This window comes from Beta vulgaris, chromosome 9, assembly GCF_026745355.1.
Source record: "Beta vulgaris subsp. vulgaris cultivar EL10 chromosome 9, EL10.2, whole genome shotgun sequence".
Classification (NCBI taxonomy): domain Eukaryota; kingdom Viridiplantae; phylum Streptophyta; class Magnoliopsida; order Caryophyllales; family Amaranthaceae; genus Beta; species Beta vulgaris.
The window spans coordinates 18,552,455-18,565,785 of NC_079210.1; the positions used below are offsets into that span (position 1 = coordinate 18,552,455).

Here is a 13,331-nt window from a genome sequence, read left to right on the forward strand (position 1 = left end):
GATAGAATATTACTCTTGAAAGATTGGTGCGAAGATGATACTAGCATCATCAAGGACGGATCAAGTCAAAGCACACTGGATGTAAGTCGTTGCATTCTCTAATGCATTCACTTCCGTGGTACTCTCCGAACACATCTAACAAACACGAACAACATCCCGAAATCCGCTCAAGTTAGTTTGTGATGCCCTGTAAAAAAAATTGACAAATGTAAAATTTATGTGCAAAATACAACTATCATACAATCAAATGTAAAAAAAATCATAACTTTGATTATTGTTACCTCATGTACACTTGGATAATAGAAACACTAAGCATCTCCCCTTTCAAGAACTGAGCAACATCCTCCTTTGTCAGATAAGTGGTGGAACCTTCTAGATAATGGAGCAAGGAGCTCGATAAGGTAACACCAATTGTATCATCGTCTGCAACGACAAGGGCTAGCATATCTGCTAACTCCCTACAGTTTTCAGTGAGGGATTCCAAGAATAATGTATCATTGAAAACTAGACTATAACGAGTAATCGAACCGGCTGAAAGCTGTTTGCTAGGACATCTAACAGCCTCCCCTAAAATCCCTTTTTGTTTTTTATGTGTCGGTGTAACCAAAATTATTGAAATCGCGATTCAAATCTTAAAGTCTTACGATTTTACGATTCAACATATGGTAGGCGATTCGATTCGCGATTCTAGACGATTCTATACATTTCTGTTGACTAGCGAAAACCTCGCAAGTTCAAATCATGGTAACAAATAAAATAAGAGATATAAATTATTAGTTATTGCCAATATAGTGGGTAAACAACTATTTTTTCCAATTTTTAAGTCTTTTAACTTATAATTTTAGCATATTCAATGAACATTTAGTGCAATATCTTGATTATACATGTTTGTAGAATCTTACGATTCTACGATTCAATTTTATGATTCGATTCTAAAGGTTGTTTTCGATTCAAACTAGAATCTCGATTTTAACAACATTGGGTGTAACCTAATAATCATTGTTGAGAATGCGTATAACATTATGTAATCTTTAAATTTAATGCTATTATTGTTACAAAAATGGTTAAGATTTGAATAATTACCTCATCACCTAACATTTACGTTAAATATTTTGGTCATTGCACCCACGTACCCAAAATAGTAGATGTAGTGTTGATTTCATATGTGGGAACGGGGACATGTAGTGGCAAATAACCATACTTCTCTACATAACAATGAACTTTCACTCGAAGGTGATCATTCATCATTTTAGACCCATGAACTGTAGTGGTCTCATCAAAAGCATAAGAATGTGCATCTGCCACTAGACAAGTCTCTCCACTAGTTGGATCTATCAAATATGATTGACATGGAGTCTCATCCTAACAATAATATAAAGTTCTAATTATGTATGATAATTGTTTATATAAAAAACGTGTATATATGTTAAATATATGCACCTTTAAGCTAAGCCATGAGACTAAGTGCCAGAAAATTCAGATGGTAGAGTAGGTAGTTGAGTGGCTTGTGAGGCAGATGGCCCGGTAGATGGTGAAGTAAAGGGTGCAACAAATGGTGAAGTAGATGATGGAACAAATGGTGGAGTAGGTATCTGAGTTGGCTGTGAAAGCCCCACGTTATGCATATATGTAATAATGTCATTTCTACACCTTTCAGACAATTTCCTCATGAATGCTTCCTATTGTTCCTGTCTCGAGCCCCAATAGTTCCTAGGAGGTGGATGGCCAAAAGCCCTCCTATAAACCACATTGATGCCTCCAAAACCATGACAACCCGAATGATATGACTTCTCTCCAAGAGCCACTAAAAGGGCGTCTTTATTACATATCGGAGTGAACTCACCCTTTGCTTACTCTCCTTGTACTCCAACTGCCCAAAAAAACAAATTACAAATAACAATACAGTTAATAAAGAAAAAACATATGGATATGTCAAAGTAAAATTTATATTCATATACATACATATTTGTTAGCTCCAATCTTTGTTTCCTCAATTGGAATAAATTGTTGTTTAGTGACAGGATCTTTCTTAAGCATCGCGCACCACTAGTCATCACCCTGGTTAATATGAGAGGACACTGAGGATGGTGTACTAGATGACGATCCAGAATCAAAACTAGATGGGCAGAAGTTCTCCTGCTTCCACAACTCTCTAGCATCCTCATAGTTCCTTTTACCTAAGTGGCGATGATGTGTGTTCTTTTTTGAACCCTGGATCGCTTTTTCTACAAAAAGAAAACATACATATTGAGTTAGTAGAATATAATTTAAATTAATAAAATTAAGTTAATTATATTATAAACTTACTTCAGCCTCATCTGACGTCATAAACTCTTTGAAAGTAAGCAGATCCTCCATCTTAATATGTTTGTATAAATCTGGAGGACTATCACCTTGCTTCTCTTCCTTTGATTTGACTCTAGTCATTGTGATCCAACCAGATACCAATTTGCTCTTAAAATCCTTCCATCTAGTGTTCACAGCAGGCAAGTAGTTTTTGTTCAATCTTACCTTGTCCGGAAGGTGAAATATATTCTATTTTCCATCATAAACAAATAAATGAGCACGTTAGTTCATCATTAGTACAATAAGTCCTAAAATTGTAAATGGTATAATTACAAAATCATCAGCGTATCTTACCATAGTGTTTGTCCACATCAAATCCAACAAGGCAGGAGAAATGTTTCTCCATTTCCAATTGATTAAGCATGCGTATAGAAAAACCAACCCAAATACCATACTTGGCTCGCCACGGACCTAATAAAACAAACAATTAGAAATCCAAGCATGTTTCTGTTGTAAGCATGATAAATTATAACTATCTTATAATCAATAATTACTTGTTGGTCTCCCCAACTACCAAACTGTAAGTACATATCTTCTGTGTTGTTGAGCCTCGTCGTAGGACCTATTTTACTCTTGCTAGATGCCTTTGTCTTCCCACCTAACTTCTTCCCCCTCCCTTGTGCACCATAATATGCATTGGTCTGACGATAATATACGAATCAAAATAAAGAAACTAAATTAGAGAACGAACAAATAAATTACATATTCAATATCCACAATATTCAGATACGCGCGAACCTGAGGGGGTGGCTGACGTGGATCAAATGTCACCTCAATGCCAAGTAAAGCATTCCTATCAGCCTCTTCATTCATGTTTCCCACCAAGCATCTAACGCTTTTGCAGCATGGTCTGCAGCATGACCACTATCATCCTTTTGGTCAAGCTCCTTTTATGGGATAAATAATGCATCGGAATCCGATGAGGGATTGCTCGAACCGTCACTAGCCATATCTGTAGCATACATATAGAAACAACAAAAAAGTGTTAACTAACAAAGTTTAAAACAATATATATACACATGTCTCAACATATTATTGTTAGGAAATCTATTAAAAACTCATCAACTTATAATTCAAAATACTCATATAGAACCTTTTTTACCTTTTTTGGTCAATAGGTTGCTCGATAAGTGTGATTCCTTCTTGGTGATTCGTGCGCATGTAACTATTTTCAGTATCAGATACATCCATCACATCATCATTTGGGATTGAGAAATGGGGCTTATCATCAGACTTATCATATTCTTCTTCGTCGTCAACATCACTGACTCCTAAAATTCACCTTTTACCATTAGTAACAATAATGAACCACTGATGATCATGATGAGATACGTAAAACACTTGTTTTGCTTGTGGTGCGAGGATGAAAGGTTCTCCACTGTCATGTAGACGACTCATATCGACTAGAGTAAAACCGCAATCATCTGTTCGCAAACTACATCTATGTCCGCCAACTTGCATTGATAAAGAGCCATAGTGGAGTCGCAATAGTCGAGATCCCATATTTCCTGAATGATCCCGTAATATGATTGTGTAACATCAATTGGAGTTTTATACTTTACACTCGCATACTCCCTAGATGATGCAACCATTGAAACCCCATAATTTTGTACCACCTTAGATTTCTTGTCCTAACGTGCAGTGTAAATGGTATAACCATTGATATCATACCCCTCATATGATTTAAAATTATCACGTAGACTATATGCCAACCACTTAATTGTATCAGCTACATGATGGTTGTTTGCAAATAATTCACCAATTACTTCATTGTGGAACCAATCAATGAAAAACTTGTTGTGCTCATTCATCAACGCCCTCTCCCCTTTTGATGGGTTCTTGTGTTGCAATTCACGCATATGTCTATCTAAGTATGGATGAACTTCTTTAACATGGTGCAATACGAAAAGATGAGCTTTATTCAACTTACTCAATGCAGGCAAAATATTTCGCATTCCTACCCCACCCTTGCCCTCCAACCTGCCCTCATGTCTGGACTTTGGAAGACCTATCGTCACAGCCTTACCAAAATGAGAAGCACAATATCCTCCAACCTCTTCGGCAATTGTTCCTTGAATAATACTCGTCTCTGGTCTTGCTGGATTCCTCACTTTCTTTTTCAAATAACTCATATGTCTCTCAAAAGGATACGCCCATTTAAAAAACACGGGGCCACATAGTGTAATCTTCCTTACCAAATGAAGGACTAAGTAAACCATAATGTCAAAAAAAGGTGAAAAATACATCACAAATTGACAAAGTGTTATCACCACCTCATTTTGCAAACTATCCAACTTATCATGATTAAGTACCTTCTTGCATATGGTATTGAAAAATGAACACAACCTCGTGACGGCAAGCCTGACATGTTTTGGAAGAATCCCGTGTATTGCAATCGGCAAAAACACTTGCATCATCATATGACAATCATGGGACTTCAACCCAATTAATTTTAGATTATTAGTGTCCAATGGGAAACTTGATACCATATAAACACTCATAGAACAACCATTTCTCTTGCCTAGACAATGTATAACAAGCTGGAGGCAAATACGTTGTTGTTCCCTTTCCTTTCTTAGCTTTTTCCTAAACCTTTGGCCATAAGTTAGGCCGAATCTTCAATTTCTCCATATCTCTACGAAGCTTCACACCATCCTTAGTCTTTCCCGGCATATTCAATAGAGTACCGATAATTTCATCACAAATATTTTTTTCAATATGCATTATGTTGAGACCATGTCTAACTGGTAAGTATTTCCAATAAGGAAGTCACCATGATATAGACTTTTTTTTTTCAAATGACACCATCGTCTTCCGAAGGTTTAACCCTCTTACCAAATATTGTGCCCATCCCCTTAACTCGATTATAGACTTCTTTTCCAGTCAACGGTCTAAGAGCTGGAGCATTTTCAACTAATCCATTATATGGTGCTTTTTTCTTTCGATATAGATGGGAGCTATGTAGGAATTGCCTATTAATGGTATAGACATGTTTTCCCGCAATGTGGCAATTGTCTAGCCTCCATACCATTCTCACAAATGGGACATGCCTCTTTTCCTTTGACCTTATACCCCGACAAATTGTCATAAGCAGGATAATCATTTATAGTACAAAATAGCATAGCACGAAGCCTGAAATTTTCATTAGAACTCGCATCAAATACCATAACACCATCGTCCGACATCTTTTTGAGATTTTCGACGAGAGGCGCAAGATAGATGTCTGTATCATTTAACGGCTGCTTAGGCCTAGAAATTAAGAGAGACAACGTAATATACTTCCGCTTCATGCACAACCACGGAGGAAGATTGTATATCGCTAAAAGAACAGACCAAGTACTATGTTGACTACTCAAAGTAACATAAGGGTTCATTCCGTCCATACACAATGTAAGTCTTAAGTTCCTAGCTTCCTAACCAAATTCCCTATGTCTGGAATCAATAGCATTCCATTGAGGAGAATCTGATGGATGCCTAATCATCCCATTTTTCTCTCCGAGCAGCATGCCATCTTAGGTTCTTTACATCTTCTTTGATAGAAAAGAGCCTCCTCAACCTTTGCATAATTGGAAGATATTACAACACTTTCGCAGAAGGACCCGCATTGCCCAACCCAGGCTCAACCCCATCTGACAATTTGTAATGGGACTTACCACACCTCGGGTATTCATAAAGATCCCCATACTCATTTTGATACAACAAGCAATCATTCGAATATGCATGAATCCGCTCATATTCTAAACCCAAAGTACACATTAATTTTTTGGCATATTAGGTGGATTTTGGTAATAAATTACCCTTAGGAAACATATCTTGTAAAGCTTCTAAGAGTTTCGTGAAGCTTGCATAAGTCAAATTACGTTTTGATTTTATGTTGAAAAGGGCTAAAACCCCACTCAATTGAGTGTACTTTGTACATCCTGGATAAAGGGGTTTCCCAGTAGCTTCAGACAAATTGTCAAACACTCGTGGCCACTCATTGAAATGGTCACGGGTCCATTCCAACATCTCACCTAATCGATCATAACCAATATCTTCATCCTCAATGTCACTATTATCTCCGTAGTTATTTTCATCACCTAGTACATCATCACTTTCAATCCTCACACACTAGTAGAATAATTGCTTATTTCTGCGGTGCTACTGGTGCGTTTTTACCCATACGCATCAATATATCACGTAAAAGAAAAGGAAAAATATAAAATAACTATATTGATGCGGTTTCGGCCGAAAATCGCAGCAATATAGTTTCAACGGAAATTTTTTGAATTTTTTTACGAAACATATTGCTGCGATTTCTGACAAGAACCACAGCAATATATTAAAGTAGTATAAAAAAATATTATTTTAATATATTGTTGCGATTTTGACAAAAACCGCCAGCAATAGGTGCTTAAAAGGTATTTAAAATCTAGGGCTAAAGATCTAGGGTTTAAAGACAAAAACCGCGACTCTCAATATTCAACCTCTCACCTATGTTCTCTCTCCTCTCTCACCCTCAACTCTCACGCCTCTCACCTCTCTCCTCTCTCACCCTCACCTCTCTCCTCTCTCACCCTCACCTTTCTCCTCTCACCGTTCGTTCGTCGTTCGTTCGCTTCCTCCCTCCTCACCCACCGACGATTCTCTCGTTCGATCGCCTCGTCGCAACAGTACCGGCGTTTTGTTCCTCACTCTACAGACGTTTACCTCGTCGCAACACCGACATTTCGCCTCATCGCAGGTTTTCTCACTCCTCTCACCGTTCGTTCGTCGTTCATGATTCATCGTTCGTCGTTCTCCATCTTCGCAATGGCTTTTCACGAGAAACAGATCTGTTTATTTTCCTTTTTTTTCCTTTTTTTTCGTTTCATTTTTTTTCGTTTCCTTTTTTGTCTTTTTTTTTTTTAATCTGTTTGTAGATTGTGCTTTAGATTTGTTTAAATTTTTTGTAATATATTTTTTCAGATCAGTTTTTTATTTTTTGTAATATATCTTTTGTTTTTATTATATTTTTTGTAATTAGTCATTTAGTTGTAAGGTTGGTTTTTTATTTTTGCTTTTTCATTTTATTTTTGATCTTCTTTATTATTTACGTAACTACTTTTTTTATCTTTATAAATTAATGAGATTCATATGTTATTTCATTTTCAGTTTGTCTGTGAATTTGGTGGATAGTGAATGGGTTAGTTGCACGGTTTTAATATTTTAAATTTAATTGCAAAATGCAAAAAAAATTACCTGTGCCGGGGCCTATTGCTGCGGTTTGGGCAACAACCGCAGCAATAGGTTGTGCTTTTTTAATAAAAAAATAAATCTATTGCTGCGGTTTTGGCTAGGAACCGCAGCAATATCTTGGCCTATTGCTCCGGTTTAAAACCGCAGCAATATATTAATTACCTATTGCTGCCCCCTTAATTGTTGTGCGGCCAAAACTGCCGCAATAGGCTACTTAATGATCGCAGCAATAAGCATTTATTTTACTAGTGATATGATCTTAATTACAACTTCATTCTCAACCCCAACATTCGATATATCAATCTCTAATGTTTTACAAGTGTCAACATCAACACTAACCCTATCCTAAGTATATTTTCCCTTCTCACCATGGCATAACCAAATATAATATTCATCCCTAAATTTACGACGAATAATATGATTCCTTATAGTCCTAATATCAGAAATTGTATACACATTGTGGCATATTAACACATGGACAATAAATCTCATCATTGCAATTAAGCTATTGATGCTCTATAGCACGTTTATAAAGCTCATTCACACCTTGTACGAACTCCAACGTATTCCGCTTCCCATACACCCAACTTCGATCCATTTATAAAAATCCCACCACATACACACGTACATACATAAAAATATTATCAATTAAAAAATTCACATAAATATAACACAACAAACTAATATTCAATGCATGCCTCCATTGGGTATTTATCACTCCAACCTAACTCATCCTTAAACTTCCAATCCTACTAGTGCATGCATGTATCATCTTTGATTCTAAGTAAAATTCGGCAGCATTTCCCTTCAGTTCTCCAAGTACACGATGAAGATAATTGCTTATCTTATATATACCTGGAAAACAAATTAGGAAAATGACTAACCGTATTTCACTTAGAATCAAAGAATCAACACACATTCACGTCCTAAGTGAGATGTGACATTTAAGAACAGTCCCAAAACGAGGACTATTCAAGACTTACTCCTAATGAGTAAGTCTTGAATGGATATCTAGGCATTATGATGTACATTAAAACAAGGGAAATTCTACATGGCCGGTAGTCCCCAACTTTTAGGTTTTCTACATAGTAGCACTTCTTAAATTTCTTTATACTTGGTATCCCCGAACTTTTGTTTTTCTTACATGGTAACACTTTTTAAGTTCCGTTAATTTATAGTTAGTTTTGATATTTATTAATCTGACACACAAAATCGAGACTTTTTGACACCCAAAAGGGATATTTTTGATCATTTTTTGACAGTAAAAGAGGGGCAATTTAGTCCTTAAAAGACGCGATTAAATCTCCGAATTGTCAAAAAATGATCAAAAATACTCGTTTTGGGTATAAAAAAAAGTCTCAATTTGCGTGTCAAACTAATAAATGTAAAACTAACGACAACTGAATGAAATTTACTCAAGAAGTGCTACCATGTAGAAAATCTAAAAGTTCAAGGCTACTAATTATAAAAAAAGAAAAATTTGTCAAAAACCACCTTTTATAACTACTTTTTTGTAATAAACCATCTTTCTAAAAAAAATTGGGCACGCAACCACCTTTTTTATTTTATTTTTTGTGGAAAGCCACCACTTCCCGGAATCCGATCGTTGACCCAACTTTTCCTGCATTGTCCATCATAGAAACTATTTTTTTCATATTTTCGCCATTCTTCCTCCTTTATCCTTCTTCTGCGAAAATCACCACCACCAAGCCACCGTTGTTTCCGCCACCACCACCATATAGCCTTTTCCCTCGCTGCTGCCACCACCAAACCCAGGCTACCCCAGCCTTCGCCCTTAGCCCCTCCCTCCTAGCTCTATCCCACGTGTAGCCCCAACCCCTCATAACCCCCCCCCCCACGACCATCCCCACCCTCCCAACCCCAAACTCCTCTCCGCCCTTGCATCCCCAACAACCCCTCCCCCTCGCATCCTCCGGCAAGCCCCTCCCTTACTCGCATCCCCCGGCTACCCCCTCCCTCCTCGCATACCCCGGCTACCCCCTCTCCCTAGCATCCCCGCACCCCGTCCCCCTTCCACCCCCAACAACCCCCCCCCCCCTCGCATCCCCTCCAAACCCCCTCCCCCCTCGCATCACCCGGCAACCACCCCTCCTCATGTGAAGGTGGAAAAAAAGGTCGAAAATCTGGAACAAAATGGGTTCTATGCTGGTCAACGCCGGAAAATCGAGGTAAACCACCGGATCCAGCAAGTGGTGGCTTTCAACAAAAAAAATAACCAAAAAGGTGGTTGCGTACCCAATTTTTTAAAAAAGGTAGTTTCTCACAAAAAAGTGGTTATAAAAGGTGGTTTCCGACAAATAATCCTAACAAAGATTAAGAAGTGCTATCATATAGAAAAACCTAAAATTTGGGGCCTACCATGTAGAATTTTCCTAAAAAGAATCGCATTCAAGCAATTCCAAGTCATCACCAAGCAACATTCGCATTCAAGCGATTCCAGGTCATCACCAAACAACAAGTACCAAACCATTCCTTAGATTTCTCTTCCCCTCCCATTGGTGAGTCTATCAATATGAAGGCCTTATTGCAAAAACATCATAAGAACTTAAGCAAAAATAATCCCCTATAAAATTTTAGGACATACAAAAACTTAAGCAAAATCATCACAAAATCAGCTTTTAATCCTCAAATCTTATAACTAATCATATATATACTTTATATTAATTATTTTATACTATTATTTAAGCCAAATTTTTCATTAGTACACTATTAATTAAGAAACCTACAAAATTTAAAACAATATGAAACTAACCTAATATGACAAGGAGGGGTGGCGCTGGCGGTGAAGCACGAAAGTGGCGGAGGAGAATGGCGAAAAACTGAACCAACCAAGCAAGAAGAGGAGGAGAGGGGAGAAAAGTCGACCCAAAAAGTGTGAGAAGCAGAGGAGATGGGAGAAAGACGTGAAACCAAACCCAAATCTGGAACCCTTATCGCTGGAAACTTAACTATTTTCGCTGGAAAATTAATTATATTATCATAAGAGAGTGTCAGAGAGTGAGAGAGTGTGAGAGTGTGAGAGTAGAGAAAGAGCAGAGAGAGAAAGAGTGAAGCCAAAAAGAAACCCCATGTTATTTTATAGATCCGGTGCAGACATATTGCTGCGGTTTCTGGCAAGAACCATAATAATATATAAAAATACTATTTTTTAATATGATTATTTTATAGCTTACATTTTCTTTTTACGTGATATATTGTTGCATATGGGTAAACCCGCAGCAATACCACCTGAGCAATAAGCATTTATTCTACTAGTGTTACTCCCAAAGATTATTCCTATTGGACTCAAAGAGCAAATATAAAACTTAACATATGGGTATCTGCATATTTGAACTGATGAGACAAAATCATACAAAGATCATCAAATTGAGTAATATAGTATTGAAGCATTGACCCTAAAGTAATGTTCTAGAAATTGGTTTTCCACTATAGCTAGATTTTCATCAAGATTTTCACCACTAAGTAAGCTAACAAGTCAGTGTTTACCCTATAGCTAGATTCTACACAATTCTAATAAGCAAAATTATCAACTCCAAAATATAACAACTAAAACAAACCTCATAACAGTATCATCAGATACCATGTGCATTACTAAATGAATTTCGGAAGGGAAAACTAAAAAAAATAAAATTCTATTATACTTCAAAGTCTCATAAAATTAAGCATAACATAGACGATAATCATGCAAGTATCGAATACCATTTAATATCAATATTTAGGAAGCAATATCTAATTAAGCAAACACAATTTCTCGAATAACCCCCTCAAAAATATTCCAGTAACAAATACCTTGACACAATTATTTGATGAAGAATGGTGAAAGTGGCCTTCAAATGAAATGCAATTGTTACCGATGGAAGATTAGAGGTGGTAGCAGGTCATGGCGATGGCGGTTTCTTCACAGACTTCGATTAATAGCCACCCCAAAACCGAGGGATTTGTGTTATGTTTTTTGTTTTTCACTTTTTTGTTGTACAGTACAAGGTTTGTTATGGGGAGAGGATTCTCTGAAGTTAATCACCAAAATTTTTAGATTAGCGCTGAATATACAATTGATATTAAAAACTCTGATTAGGCTATGAATTTTTTTAAAAATAAGTAAGACTTTGTAGGTGTTACTTGAAGTTTTATCTAATACAAAGTAAATTCTCTCAAAATGTTAGAGTACTTATTTATAAAGTGTTATTGGAAATTATTACCTATTTCAATAGTGTTACTCTAAGTGCTACAAATTCAAAAAAGTGTTACAAAATTATTACTTATGATCAACAAATGTCATACCTCAAAAGTGTTACCAATTCATGTTACTTAAGGTCAATTATCTATATGAGATTGAGGATACATAATGATCACTACTACATAATTGACATTAAGTAACACCCAAAAAGTGTTACTTAAAGTGCTAAAAGTGTTACATTAGATAATATGTAACACTTTTTTGGGTGTTACATCTGCCCGTGTTACGTATGCTTCTAGGTAACACTTTTGAAAGCCTCCATGTACTTGCTTCCTTTGAGCGTAAATATTAAAATTTCTCTGCATATATTGTGGATCTTGAGTTAGATACACATAGGTCTTGTTTTGCTAAAAATCAGTTCAGATCAGTGGCAAAAAACAGAGAGATCACAGTGTTGCTAATTAAGGTGACTAGTCACCAATTAAACCTCGCCAATTTTTCAAGAAGATTGACAATCTTTCAAGCTACAAACTATTAAGATGGGCCCGAGCTTCTTTCACGGAGTGAATACTGTTTAACAATAAAGTACTGAGATTTTGTAGAGGAGATACAAATTTTTAATATGATTTTGTCCTTTCATATTATTACAATAAAACGAATGGCGAATTGTTGAGTAGCGTCAGGGAAGGTGTGCAAGGCCTTATATATATGGTACATATGTGGTGGTGTTAGTAAACTCACGCTTCATGAGTATCATAGGTTGGCCTGAAGAAGAATTTAAAATTTGTTACTACAAGTTTTTTTGTTTTCTTTGTTTTAAGTATGTTGTTGAACTTGAAGTAGAAAGCTAAGTAAGGAGGAGTGTATGGGTATAACCCAAGCATGTTAGTCCACGAACATTATTAGGGACACGAACATGTAAATGACATCCCCAACTCATGAAGTCAATATGCTTGAATGATCCGACAACGTTGTTGGGGTCGTCTAACAAGACAAAATAGAGGAATCTTCACTTTTGTTAGGTGCATCACGATCATACACGTGTAGAAGGATTACGCACCCTGTCAGAGGAATAGTACTTCTATAAAATAGCTCACTAGTACTATTCTGCAGGTACATTCTCACACACACCTAAAATAGCATATCTCTTTAATTTTATCTCTAAATATCATTCGTGGGCACGTACTGACGTGAGCGCCAGAGGGGATTTCCTCGCATCACCCCCAAGGGTAGTTTATGTTTCCTTTCCTTGCAGTTATTCACCAGCGGACGCCAACTCCATTACTTGGTGGACTCTTCTCAGGACCGCCAACCTATTCTACAACTGGAACAACTTGGCGCTAGAAGGAGGGGGCTTCTCATCTTTTGTGATAATAGTCATGGGTGACGCAAACAACACGGGTCGCGGAGCTCAAGGATTTGAAACCCGTCAAGGGTCGTCTCAACCCCTTATTACTGGACCTACAGGGGCACCTGAGTTCCACTTCAGGACACCCGAGAACGATGAACAAACCCCTAACAACAACAATATTCCTCAAGAGAACTCTGGTGGCGTCCCATTCAATATGGC

General features: G+C 37.0%; 1 protein-coding gene across 3 annotated transcripts; it reads right to left on the reverse strand.

Moving 5' to 3' along the window:
* Positions 1 to 1,070: 1,070 nt before the first annotated feature.
* Positions 1,071 to 11,709, reverse strand: LOC104903189 (uncharacterized). 3 transcript variants are annotated; one of them, XR_008967660.1, is made up of 8 exons: positions 11,374 to 11,709; positions 3,449 to 8,418; positions 3,085 to 3,298; positions 2,841 to 2,987; positions 2,641 to 2,757; positions 2,308 to 2,535; positions 1,963 to 2,225; positions 1,071 to 1,870 (listed from the first exon to the last, which is right to left on the reverse strand). XR_008967660.1 is itself a non-coding variant. In XM_048636637.2 (8 exons), exons 3-7 carry the CDS (start codon positions 3,157 to 3,159, stop codon positions 2,178 to 2,180), a joined length of 615 nt encoding a protein of 204 aa, XP_048492594.1. In that variant the 5' UTR covers positions 3,160 to 3,298; positions 3,449 to 3,617; positions 11,374 to 11,709; the 3' UTR covers positions 1,071 to 1,870; positions 1,963 to 2,177. The 3 variants fall into 3 exon arrangements, 2 of the variants coding, with proteins under 2 accessions (XP_048492594.1, XP_048492595.1); XM_048636637.2 differs by having other exon boundaries at positions 3,449 to 3,617; XM_048636638.2 differs by lacking the exon at positions 3,449 to 8,418.
* Between the last annotated feature and the right edge of the window lie 1,622 nt (positions 11,710 to 13,331).

Excerpts from the sequence above, each read along its gene's own strand:
- LOC104903189 (XM_048636638.2), bottom strand. The coding sequence starts at position 3,159 with ATGAATGAAGAGGCTGATAGGAATGCTTTACTTGGCATTGAGGTGACA. Across the intron at positions 2,758-2,840 it reads GTAGTTGGGGAGACCAACAA|GTCCGTGGCGAGCCAAGTAT; the intron begins GTAATTATTGAT and ends TTGTTTTATTAG. Across the intron at positions 2,226-2,307 it reads TGACGTCAGATGAGGCTGAA|AAAAAGCGATCCAGGGTTCA; the intron begins GTAAGTTTATAA and ends TTCTTTTTGTAG.